This window comes from Musca autumnalis, unplaced genomic scaffold (assembly GCF_047663935.1).
Source record: "Musca autumnalis isolate F117 unplaced genomic scaffold, ASM4766393v1 scaffold_3, whole genome shotgun sequence".
Classification (NCBI taxonomy): domain Eukaryota; kingdom Metazoa; phylum Arthropoda; class Insecta; order Diptera; family Muscidae; genus Musca; species Musca autumnalis.
This window is the reverse complement of record NW_027411866.1, coordinates 114,709,850-114,732,105: the sequence shown is the minus strand read 5'-3', so window position 1 is coordinate 114,732,105 and position 22,256 is coordinate 114,709,850. Positions and strand designations below refer to the sequence as shown.

General features: G+C 36.5%; 1 protein-coding gene across 1 annotated transcript; it reads right to left on the bottom strand.

The window, feature by feature from the left end:
- Positions 1–1,461: 1,461 nt before the first annotated feature.
- Positions 1,462–18,840, bottom strand: LOC141399935 (uncharacterized). The gene is made up of 3 exons (XM_073979306.1): positions 18,553–18,840; positions 1,864–1,987; positions 1,462–1,732 (listed from the first exon to the last, which is right to left on the bottom strand). The coding sequence occupies exons 1-3, from the start codon at positions 18,604–18,606 to the stop codon at positions 1,515–1,517; spliced, it is 396 nt and encodes a 131-aa protein (XP_073835407.1). The 5' UTR covers positions 18,607–18,840; the 3' UTR covers positions 1,462–1,514.
- Positions 18,841–22,256: the final 3,416 nt, after the last annotated feature.

Below are 22,256 nucleotides of genomic sequence, written 5' to 3'. Positions count from 1 at the left end.
GAGACCACCAAACGAGGATTTTTTAAAGAATATTTTTTCAAGGACCAATAGATCTTCCACCAAACGTGGATTTTCTAAAGAATATTTTTTCAAGGACCAATAGACTTTCCACGAAACGTGGTTTTTCTAAAGAATATTTTTCGGAGACCACCAAACGAGGATTTTTTAAAGAATATTTTTTCAAAGACCAATAGACTTTCCACCAAACGTGGATTTTCTAAAGAATATTTTTTCAAGGACCAATAGACTTTCCACCAAACGTGGATTTTCTAAAGAATATTTTTTCAAGGACCAATAGACTTTCCACCAAACGTGGATTTTCTAAAGAATATTTTCGGAGACCACCAAACGAGGATTTTTCAAAGAATATTTTCGGAGACCACCAAACGAGGATTTTTCAAAGAATATTTTTTCAAGGACCAATAGACTTTCCACCAAACGTGGATTTTCTAAAGAATATTTTCGGAGACCACCAAACGAGGATTTTTCAAAGAATATTTTTTCAAGGTCCAATAGACTTTCCACCAAACGTGGATTTTCTAAAGAATATTTTTTCAAGGACCAATAGACTTTCCACCAAACGTGGAATTTCTAAAGAATATTTTCGGAGACCACCAAACGAGGATTTTTCAAAGAATATTTTTTCAAGGACCAATAGACTTTCCACCAAACGTGGATTTTCTAAAGAATATTTTTTCAAGGACCAACAGACTTTCCACCAAACGTGGATTTTCTAAAGAATATTTTCGGAGACCACCAAACGAGTATTTTTCAAAGAATATTTTTTCAAGGACCAATAGACTTTCCACCAAACGTGGATTTTCTAAAGAATATTTTTCGGAGACCACCAAACGAGGATTTTTCAAAGAATATTTTTCGAAGACCACCAAACGTGGATTTTTCAAAGAATATTTTTTTGAAGACCCCCACCAAGACCACCAAGAGCTGATTTTTTGAATAATATTTGCTTCAAAGACAACTAGAACTCGTAATTAATTATTAATAACCGTTCCTACTACAGAAAAGCTTTAAAAAAGTCTAAAAATTATCACCCAACATACATTAGGGTGATGATTTTTAGACTGCAGAATATCACAGTATGTTTTCTGCTGATTATAGCCAATTTTATGATGTGGTTCTTATGAAATTGAAATTCAATCATGTAGCAGCTATGTTTTTCAATACGCAATGCGTGACGACATGCTTTGTTCTGTAAAACATAAAACTACGCATTTTCTCAATCTTCAGCATTCATACGTACATAAGTATCTATTCAATAAAAAAAATCTACGACGCAATTACATTCGATTTGAATTATTTCTTCTAACTATCAACCCCTAAGACATTCGGCTTCCTTTTCACAGCTAAGGGATGAAATAATCATACGATTTTCTATTGAAATCAAAACTTATTTCTTTATTTTTTACTTACATAACAATTGTACAAATACGTCTCTTTATGTATAAAAAAATATTTGATTTTAAAATTAATGAAAATTGTTGGCAGTTAAACTTCTATTTGTCGCGAAATGTAAAAATTGCATCGAAACCAAACAACACCCCATTCACGATGGCCAGTGAAGCTTTAATCAGTGCCAAATCTCTTGTCCTGGTACGAAATGAATATTCCCAAGCTTCAATAACGAAAACACCCGAAGCAATGAACAAAGCACAACCCATAATACTGAAGAAAATATCGATACGCCTGTGAATGTGAGCTCGCATCATGGCGCCTAAAAGTAGACAAAGAAATACGTATTCAAATATTTTTGAGATCAATGGACATAACGAATACAAAAACATGCACTATGAATGTGATTCCGAAAAAAGTTTTTCACAGCATTTCCAATCTGTAAATACTTACCCACAAATACTCCAATTAAAACTATAATGTAGCCACTAAATGATCCCGTTGCCAACAGAGACGTGGCTATGTCACGATCATCAAAACTGTAGTAATGTAGAACCAAACAAGCTATTGCGAAGCCCTGAAAATATAAAAATGGGATTTTAAAGCAATAAATTTAGGAGTTATAAATAGGGTATAAAATCCATCCCCAAGACATGAGCATTTTTTCCTATATAACAGGTAAATTATAAGAGCTTATTGACACCCCGGGCTTAGCGTAGGGGATTAAATATACCAAGCAAAGGTCCTGACCAGTTTTAATATTACAAAGAGCAGGACTTGTCTGGGTTATCGTGTAATCATCTGGGGAGTTGCCTTTAACACTCGTTTAAGGTAGTGATCTAACATTTGCCTCGCGAGAAACACTAACAACGATAAAAACTTGGGTTGGGCGTTGTAAGTAAGTAAGAACGGCGTTAAGTTTCGGCCAGGTAGAACTTTTTACACCTTCCACCACGAGTTGTACTGAAGTACAAAACTCTTCCGAAACGCCTAAGTTTATTTGTGTTTATTGTCGAAACTTATTTTTAGTTCGTAGATGGTCTATATCGGTCCACTCCTTTCGGTACCTCCCCTACAAAAGTTCGGAAAATTTGTGCGCACGATAATTCTTGAAAAGAGTAACTGATTTGGACCATAGTTTGTACATCGTGAAATTTCTACCAGACATAGATGAGGTTCCAATATTCAATCGGTCCACTTCTTCGCGTACCTCCCACACAAAATTTCGGAAAAGTTCAGATTAGGGTTTGCTCTCGAATCGCTTTGATTTTTGTTGTAACATCTTGTATTCACTGCCGCCCATACGACGGTACAAGTTTCATAAGGGGCAACCCCATACTTCCTGACAAAATAGCCTCAAAGTTAAAAAACCCCTATGACACCGTGTGTAGTGGTTGGAGAGCAAGATAACTCTCGAACGAATCCGCCGGTTCGGTCCAAAATTTTGCCTTTATAATATTGTGTCCAAACTTAGCTTAAGTTCGAAGATAAGCCATATCAAAAATGATCGGATAAATTGTGCGCACGATAACTCTTGAAGGGGATGACCGGTTTGGTATATTCTTTACCACCGTCGTAGCCAGGCCCCCCGGGCCCCCCAAAATATATGATTAATTTTCTGAACGGTTGATGTCCAGTTTATACTCGTTTTGAAGGGTCTAATCGTAATTTGGACCGGCATAGTGTTACTGACTTCAGAACAATGTAATATTTATTGAACGCTTGTGGCATAAAACATCCAATACTTTAGCTTATGAACAAATTTTTGACAACATTAATGCAACAATAAATGAACTGGTTTTTGTAATGAGCTATTCCGGTTATTATAAGAATTACAAACTCTTTATTGTGCTTAAAATATGCGAAAAAATATATATATCAACCATTTATCATGATACAATTTATGTACCACCGCAGTGATGTCCGTTAAGACTATGTTAAACTGGTCTATTTGTTTTACTTCGAATAAGTTTCAGAGATACAGCATGCGTTAGAAAATAAGCCCTATTTTGCACTCTTCTTAAATGTCTGCTGATTATTTTGTTAATAAAGGCAGAAGAGTTGATTTAAACCGACTGCATCTAGCATAGAACACCAAAATAATTGTATTTTGGGTAAAATAGGGCGCTATGGAATAAATAAGTACTTTCAATGGAAGCATAATATTTCTAAGAATTTTCCTATTTCATCTTCGACTTTGGGAAGACAAAAGAAAAAACTGGTCGGATGCCGATTCTTGTTCCTCAAAATCTTAACAAGTAAAAAAGTATCAGTCGGGTTTGCCGAGCCGGGTAAGGCTGTATCGCTCTAAACAGGGAGTACCTTCTGTAAACATTTCCAAAGAATCCTCGAACAGACTGCACTTAAACAAAGATGATGAACTTTAGTGGGGGAGTTACCCTAAGGAGCGCCCCGATATGGCGAGCTAAAAATGATCTTTCACAAAATATTACTAAATCCAAAGCTTGGACCAAATCTGTTGCTCCGTTCTAGAAATATCTTGGTTTCTTATTAAAACAACAGCGATTGGAATATTAACACAAACAGAACACTGTGCGTAATTTTTGTGTCATGGAAAATTGACCATATTGACACCGCAGCGGGATTAATGACCAACAACGAGGACATGCGTCTCGGCGTTTTTCCCATCACTTTCACAACTCCTGAATTCCATCTGTCCATACAAAAATACAAGTGGATGACGCCATGATGTCCCAACGTTCCCTCTGCATGGATCAATTCTCATCTAATCACATCTTCTAATAAATTACTCAAAAAATTAGAGTGAAGAAATGAATCTGTAATTTTGAATTTTTGTTCAAAGGAAAGGATCTAAAGACCTCTTTTATTTTTATTATGTCAGAAATAAAGCAAGGCAAGGAAGTCAGGGGACGAGGGCTTAAACATTATTTCGAGAAGATTGGATTTCCTAAGAAATTTTTTAGTTGTTTTATCCACAGCGCTACAACCGCTTTGGCTATATTCTCTGTTCTGAATTAAATATGTATTTGTAAACAAAGAAAACAATATTGTTAAGATATTTTCTTATATTTTCTAAGGTTTTCCGATTGTATTCGCTTTCTTTTGTCATTTAACTACGTTGGTCTTACCGAAGTGATGTCAATGAATTGAATGATACTTATCGTATGTATGTATATGGGAATATTCAAAAAAGTTTTACAATCGTTGAAGTTGAGATTCACCATTTAATAAGTCGCGAACTGCTAATATATTTTATAAAATATGAATATATTTATATTAATTGAAGTGTTTTAGCCACGATCTCATAATATGGACCATAACAAATAATTTTCGTGGAAGCTGCGTTGGTGGTAATATAAAAAAATGGGAAAACGTGTTGAAGTAAACAAGTTTATTTGTGTTCTTTCTTGATTTCTGCTCAAAGAAAGAACTAAAGAATACCCCTTGAGTAACATGATTCTAGTGCATGACTTTTCGATATATACACTGCATCCCCCTAAAATCGATGCTGACATTTTGAAGTTTTGATTTCAGTGTTTTTTGTTTGTTTTTTTCTTATACATAATTAAAGGGTGCAACTAGATAATAATCCAAACTAGTTATAGGATTGTATAACTTGCGATTCCACGTCGTTCGATGTATATCTCATGAGTGTGCTCCGTACAGCTTCCTAGTATTAGGAGTCCAAAGGCGAAAATTTGGTGCGTAAATTTTCTGAAAAAAACCTATTTTTGGCTTTAAAATTTACAACTGTCGTACAGGTACAGGAGTGATTTTAGTTTTTTTTTATGTGCCAGATCTAATAAGCCCTTCCGCGTTCGAATCCATCCACTAAAACGCCGGATATAGATACCTTGAAAGTAGGAAAATCTGCAAAAATATATTTTGACAATTCCGCGAATTGAACCGCGATTTTCTTTGATTATTTTTACATAAATGTAATTCTTTATACGCGATTATAATATTTGCCAAAAAGGTGTGTCACAAATTACAAAGATTCGTGAGTATTATCCCTATTTATCCCAAAATAGAATGTGGTGGCACATCCGCAGTTCTTGACGAATCTGTCTAAAACAATTTATATTGACGTATTTTTAATAGGCTGCCATTGAAATCGGATGCTACTTATAATCATATGCCCACTTGAAGGTGAATAGTAAGATGCAACTGATGGCACACTTTGGCCACTGAATGAAACATGTGGAAAATCCATGCATATTGATAGACATGGACTCCCTGTATCCAAAAAGCACCTCAACTGATTTAAACGGATTCGCGAATTATACGGGTTTTAACTTCTATGTTTTTTCTTTGATTGTAATTTCAATATTACTCTCTACTTCTTAATTCTATTGCTAACCACACTAAGCAAATATACTTTCACGATGACAAACTATTTTCCTTGAAGAAGATTTAGAAAAATACTTCAGGTGTATGGAAATTTAGCGAAATAGTAGAATAACTCCTAAAACTGTTTCTCCAATTTTTCGTATTAAACCAAAAAATATATTTTTGAAATAATATTCCAACAATAAGTTTTTGTCTTTTGTTGTTGCTACAATATGCAAGTTAAAACCCCAATCTTTAAAATGTTGGTCTCACATTTTTCTGGGCATTGTCTAGATTCTATAGAGATTTTAAATTTATTTTTTGAGATTTATATGGACTCTGAGTTAGAATGAATTAAATTTACTCTAAGATTTTTTCATTATTTGTTGATTTTCCGCGGAAATAAAAACAAATTTAGAAATATTTTCACATCAGCGGATTGATATAACATTCTGTTAATGATTTGTACATATATTTTCTTATTAATACCCAAAGGGAAGTTTTAAATATTTTTTCTTTATAAGTGAACATAACGCCCCATAACTTTTGGGTGCAGCATCCAATTTTGTGAACGCGAAAATATTTGAAACCACAATTTTTTCCTTAACCTAAGTACCAAAAACGGCGGATGTGCTCGCAAAAAAAATTTAATTTTTTTCAATGGTATTGAAAAGGATATTTGAAATTTACCATTTACTCTAGTTGTGAAGTATATTGACGAGGATCTCCAATTTGATACATGACACCAAAAATAAATGCAATTATTAACAGACCAATTGTTTTGAACATATGTATATTAACTTCTATTTATTGTTGAATAATGGGAAAATTGGTCAAGAAGTCTTATGACATTTCAATGAAAATTTTGATATCAGTAATATAAGTCTAAAAAAAAGGGGGGGCCCCGATATGAAATCCTGGCTACGTCCCTGTACTTTACACATCAGGTTCGAATATGGACCCACACAAAATGTCGGATAAGTTTACTTTAAGACCTGCTTTCGGATCACTTTGATTCTTGTTGAAGCAACTTACATTCGCTGCCTCAAGTACGGCGGTAAGTTTTTTCAGGGGCAAGTCCATGCTACTTGAGAAAACAGTCCATGGCACCATACGTAGTGGCTGGAGAGCACGTAACTCTCGATCATACTGAATCTTTGTATGTCGTGGCCACCACTCGCTAAAAACGAAAGTGCTGAGGGTCGTCCAAAAACGTCCGGTGAGCCAAAAAAATTAAGCCGTGCGTGAACGGATAATACAAGATCACCATGTAATATACCGTGAAATATAGGCATCCTTGGCCATTTCTTCCACCAACTAATATTTGATATTTCATGAACACCTGGCCGCAACAATGGGGGTTTCTCGATAGATCCAACACAATTTGACAATATCTCAAAAAAGGCTGTTGTCGATTTGTACTAAAACAATTTGGAAAAAATACGATCGCGGAGCTACAAACGACATATATAAGATTGTCATAGACGACGAATCTTGGATCTATGCGTATGAGCCGGAAACAAAACAGGAATCGACCGTGGAGGTCTTCGAAGGCGAGCCAAGTACAACGAAAGAACCACAGCGAAGCAAATGGTCGCCTGTTTCTTCAGCTAAACTGGCCATATGGCTACTATACGACTTGAGGATCGTAGGAAGGTTAATTCTGAGTGGTACACTACAATTTGTTTGCCTGGAGTCTCCTCACAAGTTCGAAAAACGAACAAGAGAAGAAGAATCATTGTGCACCACAACAAGAAAACAAGTAAGAACGGCATTAAGTTCGACCGAGCCAAACTTGTTACACCCTCCACCACGATTTGTACTTACTTACTTACTTGGCCCATTACAGAACATTTGTTCTATAGGCCGAACTAAGAAAAGATCTCCAATTCTCTCTATTTGTTGCTTCGCTTTCTGGAATACCGCGCCTTTTCATCTCATCATCCACTTGTTTGTGCCATCTATTCCTTGGCCTGCCAATTCTGCGTGCACCGCCAAGCGGTCCGTGTTTATACACCTTTTTAGCGGGGTCATCATCGCTCATTCTTATGATATGGCCTAGCCAACGCAATCGCTGCATCTCGATACGTTTAACAATATTGATGTCGTTGTACAGCAGATACAGCTCGTGGTTCATGCGACGTCGATATTCACCGTCAACGCAGATTGGTCCGTAGATCTTTCGAAGAATTTTTCTCTCAAACACACCAAGCACTGCCATGTCTGCTTGCGCAAGTACCCAGGCTTCGGAGCCATACAACAGCACGGGTAGTATCAGTGTTTTATAGAGCGTTATTTTTGTTTGACGAGATGTGGCTTTGTTTTTAAACTGCTTACTTAAACCAAAGTAGCATCTGTTGGCCAATACAATTCTTCTTTTTATTTCACAACTGATGTCGTTTGTTGTGTTTACGGAGGTGCCGAGGTAGACGAAGTCTTTCACTACCTCAATATTATAGGAACCAACTTCCACAGTCGGTCCGAGCTCAATGGACGCATTGCGTGTCGACACCATCAACTTGGTCTTCTCACCATTTACCGCCAGACCCACTTTAGCAGATTCTCCCACCCACTTTAGCATAAAGGTATCACTTACTTCTTTTACTGATCGGCCTATGATGTCTATATCATCAGCATAAGCAAGTAACATGTGACTATTGGTGTAGATTGTGCCACTTCTTTTGACGTTTGCCTCTCGTATAACCTTTTCCAGCAGGATGTTAAAGAGATCACACGAAAGGCTGTCTCCTTGTCTGAAACCTCTTTTGGTACCAAACTCTTCGGAGAGGTTCTTTCCTATTTTAACTGAGGACCTCGTGTCAGTTAAAGTCATTTTGCAAAGCCGGATGAGCTTTGCGGGGATACCAAATTCAGACATGGCTTGGAATACCTTTGAACGCAGCGGGCTGTCGAAGGCTGTTTTATAATCGACAAAGAGGTGGTAGGTGTCGATCTGCATCTCTCGGGTCTTCTCCAGGATTTGCCGCAGGGTAAATATCTGGTCAATGGTGGACTTGCCAGGTCTAAAGCCGCATTGGTATGGTCCAATTATCTCGTTGACCATAGGCTTTAGTCGTTCGCACAATATCCCTGACACGATCTTGTAGGCAATAGGGAGTAGACTTATGCCTCTATAGTTAGAGCATACAGTCTTATCTCCCTTCTTGTGGACGGGGCACAGGATACTCAGGTTCCAATCGTCGGGTACTCGTTCTTCCTGCCAGATGGTGCTAACTAGCTGATGAATACACCTTATCAGCGTGTCGCCTCCGGTTTTGAACAGCTCGGCTGGTAAGCCATCGGCTCCTGCTGCCTTATTATTCTTCAGCCGATTTATTGCTGTCTTTACCTCATCTTGGCTGGGCGGTATACATTGAATACCATCTTCTGGGATTGGGACTGTGGTATCTTCGTCGTCTTCGCTGCTATTGGATACCAACAGTTTTGAAAAATGTTCTTTCCATATCCTGAGTACACTATCTGTATCAGTTACCAAATTACCTTGCTGGTCTCTACAGGAGGATGCGCCTGTACCAAAGCCATCAGTTTGATGCTTGACTCTTTGGTAGAATTTTAGGACTTCATTCTGGCTCCTGTACATCTCGATTTTTTCACACTCCCGCTTTTCCATCTCTCTCTTTTTCCTGCGGAAAAGACGTTTCTCCTCTCTCCTTTTCTCCCTGTATCTCTCTCGTGCGCTACGCGTTGCTACGGATTGTAAAGTAGCCCTATATGCCGCATTTTTCTCTTCGGTGGCAGCACGACACTCCTGATCATACCATGGATTCCTTGGTGGAGGCCGCTGGTATCCAAGTATGGATTTTGCGGTTGTTTGCATGGAGTGGGCAATGCTTTGCCATTGCGCTGATATGTTATCGGGATGAGGAGTGCTTTGATTAAGCAATTGGGCTAGTTGAGTGGAATATGCTGTGGCTATCTGTTGTGATTGCAGCTTACCGATGTCTAACTTTCGTGTTGTGTCTGTTCGTACTTTGTTTGCTACGTTTAAGCGGGTGCGTACCTTTGCTGCAACAAGGTAGTGGTCCGAATCAATGTTTGCGCCTCGGAACGATCGTACATCCAACAAGCTCGATGAATGTCTTCCATCTATCACAACATGATCAATTTGATTTCTTGTTTTCTGATCTGGAGACAGCCAGGTGCCCTTATGAATATCGAGATGACGATTTGTCCTGACGTAAAATGGAACAATTAGTTTCCTTTCGCTTATGAAGAAGACTAAATACCAAATTTTTAGCAATTTCGGTAAAATAATGTGGCTAACCTTCAAAATACCGCAATTCGGGAAGGACATTTTGAGATAAAGGTACCTTACAAGGTTTTGAAACATACTCTTTCAGATTTTGTAGTCGGTTTTTCTCCATCTCTTATACATATTGAGATATTCAGATGCCAATATGTTCCATATCCGCCTTGCGAGACCGAAAAATTTATCATTTTGTTCCATATCCATAAAGTCTGGTGTATGGAACAAAACAACTTTGAACCTTTTAGTTCCATATCCATGTCGTTTGGCGTATGGAACAAAAAGAGACAAAAACGAATTGTTTCGCACCAAAAATGATGGCGTTTGGAACAAAAAATTGCCCAATTTTTTCAAGTTGCGAATAATGTGGCGTATGGAGCAAATTGTTTTAAAGGACTTGGTCTAAAAACTGAAGAATAATGGTTTTTAAATATAAATATTTTTAGATGTTGTACTGTTATATGAAACTAAATTTATTTTCGCTTAATTTTAACGCCTCGTCCTAACACGAAACATATAAGATAAACTAAACAAAAAATCGCGATTCTTCAAAGTGACAAGTGGCAAACCCTTAAATAAATGTAAAGGAAACATTTAAAAATGGTATCTAAAGTATTTCTTTCTGATACCACTGTTTTATTTAATCCCCTGAATTTCCGGTTCTCAGTAGAACTTTACGTAAGGGAGGTGGAACACAATTGACAATAAGTTGGTTTGGTGAAATGTGATATAACGTGTTCCATGTGAAGCAAACTGCCAAAAACACGAAAGAAAAGAACCCATGGAACAAATCAGCAACTTTTTGCAATTGTAAAAATTGGCCATAACTTATAGATTATAGCAGATATCTGAATAAAATCAACTTCTGATATATTTTTTGAGTTTAGTTAATTAGAATTATGCTTATAAAGTATTGAATTTTTGCACCACTTTTAGACTGTATGGACTCAAACATTAACTTGACTTTTTCTCGAATCAGGCAAATGGCGTATGGAACACTTAAGCATGACACCGACGATATACCTACGAATTTCAGTCGGAAAGATTTTTACCCCCAACGGAGACTAAATACTAAATTTCACCCATTTCGGTGGAATATTGAGGCCACAATCTTAAAAATGCCGAAGGCGTGAACCTGTACCAACAAATTTCTTGGGGAAGGTTTTATACCCCCAACGAAGACTATATACCTAATTTCAGCCATTTCGGAGGAATATTGAGGCCACAACCTTCAAAATTCCGATAATCGGGAGGTACCGTCCGATGGGGGCTATGTGAACCCGTGAACCTATACCAATAAATTTCCCACGGAAAGTTGTATACCCGAAATGAAGACTAAATAGCAAATTTCAGCCATTTCGGAGGAAAATTGAGGCCACAACCTTCAAAATACCGAAAATCGGGAAGTACCGTTCTAGGGAGCTATATTAAGGCGTGAACCTGTACCGACAAATTTCTGGGGGAAGGTTTTATATCCCCCACCAAGACTATATACCAAATTTCAGCCATTTCGGAGGAATATTAAGGCCACAACCTATAAATTCTGAAAATCGGAGGTACCGTCCAATGGGAGCTATATTAAGGCGTGACCATGTACCAACAAATTTCTTGGGGAAGGTTTTATATCCCCAAGGAGAGTACCAATTTTCAGCCATTTCGGAACAATCTTGAGTCACAACCTTAAAAATACCGAAAATTGGGATGTACCGTTCTACGGGGGCTATATGAAGTCGTAGACCTATAAGGACAAATTTTGGGGTTAAGTTTTATACCACCAACGAAGACAAAGTACCAAATTTCAGCCCTTTCGGTGGAATACTGAAGCCACATCCTTCAAACTACCGAAAATCGGGAGGTATGGGGGCAATATGAAGGCGTGGACCTATACCTGCAAATTTCAGGTGGAATGTTTTGTACCCTCAACGAAGACAAAATACCAAATTTGAGCCACTTCGGTGGAATATGGAAGCCACAACCTTCAAAATACCGAAAATCGGGAGCTACCGTTCTATGGGGCTATACTAAGGCGTGAATCTGTACCAACAAATTTCTGGGGGAAGATTTTATACCCCAAACGAAGACTACCTTCTTCTCGAAGTATCCTAGATCGTCACGATCCTTTTTTTTCTAATAAATTCAGAATGTAGACCGACAGAGTCTAAACCCGGTAAGCGTTGTTTCGTTTCATCCTCATCACACAATCATTTTGCAACACGTAAGTATCTTCATAATATTTTTGTGTTGTTCATTTTAAAATAATTGTTGTTTGTCATCATACAACAACAAATTCCCGGTTCTAATCCATTTTATGTACAAAATTTCTGGGGGAAGGTTTAACAAGTATATCTAACATCCCCTCTCAACAAAATAAATCCTTAACTAAAAACTTAAACTTAGATGAAGCCAAAGGTTTGGTTAAGAAATCGGCTCGTTGTTGATCGGTTGAACAATACAATAAATCAATTACACCATCATTTTCTAAATTCCTTATGTGATGATACTTAACATCAATATGTTTTGTTCTTGGACTAAACTTTGGTGATTTTATAATCCTTATACAACTTTGGTTGTCTTCATACATTGGTATTGGATATGTGTTATTGCCATATCTTGTAGTAATTGCTTTATCCATAATAGTTCTTGTGCTGCATACGACGCCTCTATAAACTCAGCTTCTGTAGATGATAGCGCAATTGTTGACTGCTTCTTTGAAGACCAAGAAATTGCGTTGTCACCCAGCAAAATTAGATAACCACTTGTTGATTTTCGATCCTCATGATCTCCTGCCCAATTTGAATCCGAGTAACATTTGATTTCAAGATCCGAATCCGATTTGATTACTAATTTACTTTGTGCTGATGCCTTCAAATATCTAACGACCTTCTTAGCAGCTTCCCAATCACATTTTCTTGGCGTTTCAACTCTTCGACATAAAATAGAAACGGCTGCGGCTATGTCTGGTCCTGTAGTGATTGATAGATGAAGAAGCATTCCTAAAATTGATCGGTATCTATCATCCATTGGATCCATTGGAATTTGCGAACATTTGCCTTCTTCTAATTTCGTCTCAATTGCCAGTTTTGATATCTTCTCATTTTGGTGAAGTAGAAAATCTCCTCGAGAATTGCGAATAATTTGAATGCCCAAATAAGATGACGCATTTCCCAAATTTTTAATTTCAAAATACGCATTAAGCTGTTTATAAACCTTATCCACAATTAAGTTGTTCTTTGCACAAATTAGTAGATCATCTACATAAACTAGAAGATAAATAAATCCGCTGCCCACCTTCTTGGTATATAAACAAGTGTCAGCTTTTCCCTTTTCGAAGCCAATTTTGTTAAGAACCTCACTTAATTTATCATGCCATGATTTAGCAGCCTGCTTAAGTCCGTAAATTGAACGCTGTAATTTGCATACAAAATGTTCTTGACCAGATTCCAACATCCCAATGTTCTTGATCCATGTAAATTTCTTCTTGAATATCTCCATTCAAGAAAGCAGACTTAACATCAAAATGTTTAACAACATACTTTTTCGACGCACTGACTGCTAAAAGCGTCCGCAATGTCACATACTTTCCCACTGGTGCAAATGTTTCGTCAAAGTCCTCTCCAAATGACTGTGTATATCCCTAGGCAACTAGCCTTGCTTTATACTTTGGCTTGTTCAGGTTGTCGCTCTTTATTTGAAATACCCATTTACATCCTATTGATTTCTTCCCTTCGGGTAGTTCTGTTAAAACCCAGGTGTTGTTACGTTCCAAGCTGCTCATTTCTTCCTTAACAGCAGTCATCCATACATTTCGACTTGAGTTTGGGAGTGTTTGCAATTCTTCCCAAGAATTTGCTCTCATTAAAGCCTGGAAATTGCATTGGAATCGATTGTTCAGTTGGACTATCCTTCATATCCTGCATATCAAATTCTTTAAATTTCACATCCTTACTTATGATAATTTAATTGCTCCCTTTTTTCAAAATTCGGTATCCCTTCGCTGTTTCGGAATATCCTACCAAAATACCTTCAACTGCTACATCATCAAGCTTACGACGTTTACATTTTGGTATTTGAATATAAGCTTTACTGCCGTAGACTTTGATGTTACTTAAATCTGGTTTCTTTCCAAACCACAGTTCGTAAGGAGTTGTATGTATACTTTTAGAGGGTAATCGGTTTTGTATGTAATTTGCAGCCATAACACTTTCGGCCCCCAGCATTTTTGGTAAATTGGCTTCATTTAGCATAGCCCTTACCATTTCAATTAAAGTGCGGTTTTTGCGCTCCGCTACTCCGTTCTGCTCCGGACAATATGGCACTGTTGTTTGCAAAATTATACCATTATCCTTCAAAAAGTTTTCATTTCATTGTTTATAAATTCTCCTCCATTATCGCAGCGAAGAATTTTTAAGTTCTTTCCAGTAAAATTTTGAACTTCAGCAACGAATTCTTTAAACTTTAAAGTTACCTCATCTTTCTTCGATAAAAGATAAACTTTCGTATATCGCGAAAAATCATCGATAAAAGTCAAAAAATATTTCTTTCCAGTTTGTGAGCTTACTTGAAGTGGTCCGCAAACATCCGAATGTACGAGCTCCATTACCTTCTTAGTTTTGCTGTCGCTCCCTTTTGGAAATGGAATCCTCGTCTTTTTGGATTTTGTGCATATATCACAAAATTTATTGTCTTCACAATTCTGTATACAAATACCTTCAGCTAAATTTGGTAATTTCTTGATATCAGCAATATTTGCGTGACCTAAGCGTCGATGCCATAAATGAACACATGCTAACGAATGATTTTTAGTTGTATTCTGTTTGTATTGATTTCTTTCTTCTAAAACATAGAGATTTTCAGCTGCTAAACCCTCGGCTAGGAACTTTCCTCCCTTTTTGATGATACATTTGCCTTCATTAAATATAACCGTGCATCCTTTTGTGGACATTACACTTCCATTGAGACCGGGAACATATAGCACATTTTGAAGCAGGATTTGATTGTGTTTTCCTTTTATTAAGCCTTCTCCCATAACCCTCTGCATCTAAAGCCTTTCCGTCAGCTACATACACTTTACTATTCCTGGTCTCCAACTTATTGAAGCATTCCAAATTACTAGTCATATGAATGGATGCTCCGGAATCGATAACCCATCCATTCGAGCTGTTAGAAACATTCAAACATACCTGACCAGATACCAATTTGCTTTCTTCGTCTTTCTCCTTTTTCCATTTAAAACAATCTTTCTTTAAATGTCCCAGCTTGTGGCAATGATAACACTTAATGGGCTTACGTTTCTTGAACTTTCCTTGTTGTGTCTTTGAGGTTTCATTTTCTGCCATATTATTGAAATTTCCAGTTTCACATCTGCGTTCACATTCATCCAAAAGTTTTTCTTGAATATATTCCAGTGTGATTGACTCTTCCGGCTGACCTTCAATTGATGTAACTAATGCCCCAAAAGACTTCGGCAAAGTATTCAACATAATGGCCACCATAGAACTATCCTTGACCTCCTCGCCCATATCTAACAATTGTGCCCTTATAACGTTCAAACTATTGATGTGATCTTGCATATTTTCTCCTTCTGTCATTCTTTTGTCATACAGCCGACGTAACAAATGTAACTTAGACGTCATAGTTTTTCTTTCATAGGTCCTTTTTAATGTATTCCACATGGATTTTGCTGTTGTTGACATCCTTATAAGATGTATTTGCGAATTCTCCACACACATTGCTATAGTTGCTTTGGCTTTCTGATCTTGTTTGTTGAAATCCGCTGAAACAGGATTAGGCGTATCCTTTTCCACAATATCCCACAAATCCATTTGAATTAAATACATTTGCATCTTAAATTTCCATGTAAAATAATTACAGGAATTTAACAACGGAAACATCACTTTTTGCTCCATTCCGAATGCTCACGAATATCTGCACACAAATTAATTATATTTTTATAATCGACGAATGGGCTGGGCCCATAACCTATTAGATTTCAAGAAAAAAATGTCTACACGTCGGTTCAAGAATTAAAGACAGAATGAATAAAATTTATTGAAAAATTTTTCTGATACAAATGTTCATTTTCAAATGTTACTTTGATTTGTAAAAAAATATTTTGTTGACAAACAGTAAATTCAAACAAGTATATCTAACACAAAATACCGAAAATCGGGTGGGACCGTTCTATGGGGCTATATCAAATTGCGGACTGATATAGGCCATTGGCAATTCCAAACATCGTAGGAGTTATAGAAATTTCTATACCAATTTAAAAAGCTCTATCTTGAAAATTGCGAACTGCAACAGACAGGCGGACGGACCGATTATATCGACTTAGAATTTTACCCTGATCAAGAATATTTATATTTTATAGGGTCTCCGATGAATATTTCGATGTGTTACAAACGGAATGGCAAATTATATTATACCCTCCATATTATGGTGGAGGGTATAAAAACGTGTAATTGATGGGTCATTTGCCGCAGAGCCCTGAATTGGAACCCAATGACATCAAGAAAAAAAGGCGTGGTTAACGATTTTCGTTACAGACGATGTTCAAAATTTAGGACGTACCAATTTTGAAATGGTCCTCTTGCTAAAAATCATCATTTGTCATCTAGGGATTATCCTGTTCTTTAATATCTTTAAAAAAGGATTATATACGAGCCCTAACCACTATTAATTCGTACACCAGGTATTTTTTCACTCTTTAACATTAAACGCCAGAATAAAGGTTTAATTATTATAATAACACCGACATATTTATACTTTTCTGAAAGGTCATTTTATTTCCTCTAAACTGACATAGAAATAATATTAAACGCGGTGTTAAAAGCTTATAATATTAAGTAAACAAAAAGGCCTTTAATTATTGCTGCAAATTATTTGACCACTATTTATTTGTTCAGTTTATAAATTGAGCTCAAGCTAAACGAAAAAGCAAAATTTAATAAAAAAAAAATGGAGTCACAAAAGATACAACTTTCACTTTATTTTATTTTAATTTTCATTATTTCTAAAAATGGCACGCCTACTTGGGGGGAAATTTGAATTTTAATCGTCGATAAATTCAAATCTGGAACGACATATGGACAGATTTCGACTGATATTAAAATTCCAAGATCTACAATACAAAGTAAATATGAGAAAAGAAAATATAAAACAGAAAATATGAAAAAAGTGAAAATATTAAGAAATTTCAGAAATAATGTTTCAAACGGAGGCCGTACTTCCAAAATAAGTCCTCGCGATAAAAGAGCTTCGGCAAATATCATTAAACTAAATCGTAGAAGCACTGTTCGAGATATAGCCATAAAGTGGTCTGAAGCAATTGGAAAGCCCTTAGAACGTGGGTGGACCCGACTGCATATAAAAAGGTTATAATTTCTATAAGGTAAGTTAAAGATTTAGCCGGTATTTCGAAATCAACCTGATAATTTATATAATTTTTTAAGCCAAGGAAATGACATTGCTTACAGCGTTTAAAATGAAATAAACGCCTATTATGGACTAAAAGAGAAGATTTTGAATACAACGGCAATGGGACAGCATTTTTTTTAATGACGAATCGAAGTTTGATATATGTCCGTTTTGGTGATGTAAGAAAAAGGGTAGTACGTTAAAGCGCCGAGGCATACAATAAAAACTGCTTAAAACGTACAGTAATGTTTTCAGTTAGCGTTATGGTATGCGGATGTATGTATTCAAAAGGTGTTGGTCGGCTCCATTTCATAGATGGAATCGTAAATGCAGAAAAATATATAAAAATCCAGGAAGAACATCTGATACCATCTGTATCGTAATAGCAGACTATGGGGAATACATATTCTAACAGGATGGTGTTTTTTCCAATACTGCTAAAAATACGAAAAAGTAGCTTGAAGAAAATGGAATCGAGGTCCTGGATTGGCCATCCTCTTCTTCAGACCTTAATCCAATAGAAAATTTGTGGGCTATTATGAAAAGAAAGCTTCGAAATGAACCCCAACGGACTGTTAACGGGTTAAAGTCCAAAATTCAGAAAATTTGGCACTCGATAACCCGAGAAGATTGTCAAAAGCTAGTCAGTACCATGCCAAAGTGGGTCGAGACCGTTGTAAAAAACAATGATGGCGTAAAATAATTCTAATAATGATAATTGGTGACTGTACGAATTAATAGTGGTCACAATATTTTTGTTTAAAATAATGAACTTTCGTTTTTGTTTGTTTTTTAAAAGGACCTTTTTTTGATTTGAATTTTTATTAATATATGTCTAAAGAGAATAAAATTATCATTAAGAATAATAAAAATTTGTTTGTGTAGTCTTTATAGTTCTGATGATATGCATATTTTAATATTACATTGTTGAAAAATGCAATGTGTACGAATTAATAGTGGTTAGGGCTCGTATGTTATCCTCTTTGGATCCTCCAAAAGCTTTAAAAATACAAATATTCTGACCTCGCTGACCCCTAAAAATATGTCCTTGTCTATTATACTTTTTGGTTGCTGACAGAAACTCTTGAAAAATCCAGTGTCCACTTTGAATGAGTTAGGTTTACTTTCTTGCAATTACATATATTTACCAATTCCAAGAATTTCACCACACCAATACGTCCACCGCGATCACCGTGTGACATTTTCAATCTTTATTTTTTTTAATTTTCTCAATGTCCAATTAGAATTAAATTAATGTTTTTTCCACTATAGTTTCTTTTTAACTAGTCACTTGATAACGTTAATATCCATATCCTTATTCTCTTTTGGTAAGACTTTTGTTAATCATTTAATTAATTCACATTTTAATTCTTATCCTTTAGATTTTATTTCAATGCAAAAAACAAGAACTTCCGTTATCAACGTTTCGATCATGGTGATCGTTGAACCGTAACTGACATCAGACATCAAATTCCAGTGCGGAAAATATCCATCCATATTAGCGTTTTTTTGTCTGTTTTGACTGATTAATGCAAATTGCTGTTTGTTTGTCCGCAGAACATTGTAACTACGGGAACCTCACCCACCCACCTATAATCATCGTTCTGGGCCTATTATGAAATTATGATTTGGTACACAACAATAACAAAGAATGAAAGAAAAACAATGCAAAAACAATTAATTAATTACATGCAGAGTCAAAAGGAAATGACCGCTCATCGCTGTGCGGTCTTCAAAAAAATGAAAGTCTACATTACTTGAGTGCATATGTATGCAAGAATCTTTATGCAAAATAAATAATGGATAAAGCATAATATAAGAATATGACAACATTGATCACAACAACGGAATCAGATCATTACAATGATCTTGTAAGAGAAATAATAACAAAATGTATGTATGTAGGGCCTTTTTGCCCTCGATGTATTTCAGCATATTTTTGAGGCCCCATTAGAGTAAAATTCATAGATGTTTCAAGGAACATATTATACGGATCTACAGTACAGTTTTTTAAAAGGTAGGAACGGAGTTATGTTCCACGAACCACGAACTGTATTGAAGAAAATACTAAGCTCTTTCTCTACCTTAAGGTTTATTCCTTGGAGGAGCAGAATATCTTAACTGATGGTAATCACTTTATACTGATCATTTCCTACGTGGAGGATTTCTACCCATTGAGATTCCAAAATATGAACTTGCATCCACATCAGAAGGAAAATGTACCAACACCCTTTACAGGAGCTCACGTGGGGCGTCATCATTGTTCTTTCTAAAAAAAGGACCAATATTTGCAATTTTCCGAATTCAGCTTTTATAGCCTCTGACAACACACAATACCAGCAATCTCGGTTCAAAAAGTTGACAAAAAACGCCCGAAATATGTACAATTGGGCAATACCGGTCATGAGGGCTAGACTAAAAACTGGTTATATTATATGGATAGCTTTTTGCAAGTAAGTTTTCTATTTTCTGGGAACACAAAATTCCAATTAACAACAAATTCGGTAGAAAAAATGTAACTAAAATCTACAAAAAGTCTTAAATCGGGTGATATCCTTATGTGGGGCTATACCAAAAATTGTTATACTGTTACGAGTATTTACTCTAGCAAAGACTAAATACCACATTTCAGTAACTCCGGTTGAATAATGGGGCTTAATCTTTCAAAATACAGAAAATCGGGATGTACTGTTCTATGGAGGCTATACGAGACGTGGATCTATACCGACAAATTTCAGATGGAAAGTTTTATACCACCAACAAAGACTAAATGGCAAATGTAAGCCATTTCGGTTGGATATTGAGACCACAATCTAAAAAGTACCAAAAATCGGAAGTACTCTTCTGGAATATTTTATACCTACATCGAACACTAAATACTAAATTTCATTTATTTCGGTTTGATAATGACGCTGAAACCTTCAAAATCCAGAAAATCGGTAGAGAAAATTTTATGGGGGCTATATAAAGACGTGGACCTACTCCAACAAATTTCTGGTGGAAAGATTAATACACCCAACGAACACTAAATACCAACTTGCAGCCGAACAATGCTAAATTCAAAATTTCAGCCATTTCGGGGGAATATTGAAGCCACAACCTTCAAAATACCGAAAATCGGAAGGCACCGTTCTATGGGGACTATATGAAGACGTGGAAATATACCAAGAAATTTCAGATGGAAAGTTTTATACCTCCAACGAAGACTAAATACCAAATTTTAACCAGTTCGGTGGGATATTGCAAAAAAAATCCTTGAAAATACCGAAAAACGGAAGGTACCGTTCCATGTGGGCTATATGAAGAAGTATACCTATACCAACAAATTACACGACTAAAAACCTAATTTCAGCCAGTTTGGTGTCATATTGAAGAAATTTCTTGAAAATACCGAAAATCGGATGGTACCGTTCTTTGTGGTCGTGGACGTATACCTGTACCAACAAATTTCAGGTGGAAAGTTTAATACCTCCCACGAAGACTGAATACAAAATTCCAGTTATTTTAATGGGATATTGAGCCCACAACCTTCAAAATACCGAGAATCGGGTGGTATTCTTCTATGGGGGCTATATAAAGACGTGAATCTATGCCGACAAATTTCGAACAAAAAGTTTTGTAGGCCCCCCACGAAGACATTACACCAATTTTCAGTCATTTGTTTAAGATATTGAGGCCACAACCTTCAAAATACCGAGTATCGGGTGGTATTCTTCTATGGGGGCTATATAAACACGTGAATCTATGCCGACAAATTTCGAACAAAAAGTTTTGTAGGCCCCCCACGAAGACATAACACCAATTTTCAGCCATTTGTTTAAGATATTGAGGCCACAACCTTCAAAATACCGAAAATCGGAAGGTACCCTTCTATGGAGGTTATATGAAAATGGGAACCTATACGCTTCGGTTTGATAATGACACTGAAACCTTGAAAATCCAGAAAATCGGAAGGGTCCTTTCTATGAGGGCTATATAAAATTTCGGGTGAAAAGTTTGGTACCCTCAACGAAGGCTAAACACCAAGTTACAGCCATTTCGGTGGATACTGAGGCCACAACCTTCAAAATACCGAAATAGAGAAGTACCATTCTATGGGGGCTATAAGAAAACGTGGACCTATACCGACACAATTCAGGTGGAAAGTTTTAAACACCTAACGAAAACTAAATATCAAATTTCATTCATTTCGGTTTGATAATGGTGCTAAAACCTTCAAAATCCTGAAAATCGGGAGGGGCCATTCTATAGGGGCTATATAAAGACGTGGACCTATCCCAACAACTCATCGAAGTCTAAATACCAAATTCCAGCTATTTCAGGGGGCTTTTGAGCCCACAACCTTCAAAATACCGAAAATCGCGTGATACCCTTCTATGTGGACTATATGAAGACGTGGATTTATACCGACAAATTTCAGACAGAAAGTTTTGCACTTCTACGAAGACTAAATACAAAATTTCAACCATTTGGGTGGGATATTGAGGCCACAACCTTAAAAATACCGAAAATCGCGTGGCACCGTTCTTCATCAAAATCTTGATCAATATATCCCTTCTATACTAAATTATAAAGCTCTATCTTAAATATTGCGAGCTGTATCTTGATTTCAACAGACGGACGGACGGGTGGAAAGACGGAACCACCACGATATCTTACAAACCATCATATTATGGCGGTGGGTATAAAAATCATCTTTAGTGAAGAGACATATTTTGACCTCAGTGGATTCGTCAATAAGGAGAATTAAAGCATTTGGGCGAAAGATTATTCCAAAATGATTGTCGAAAAACCAATGCACTCACAGAATGTCTGTTTGGTGCAATCCATGGATCAGCGGCAGGCAGTTACT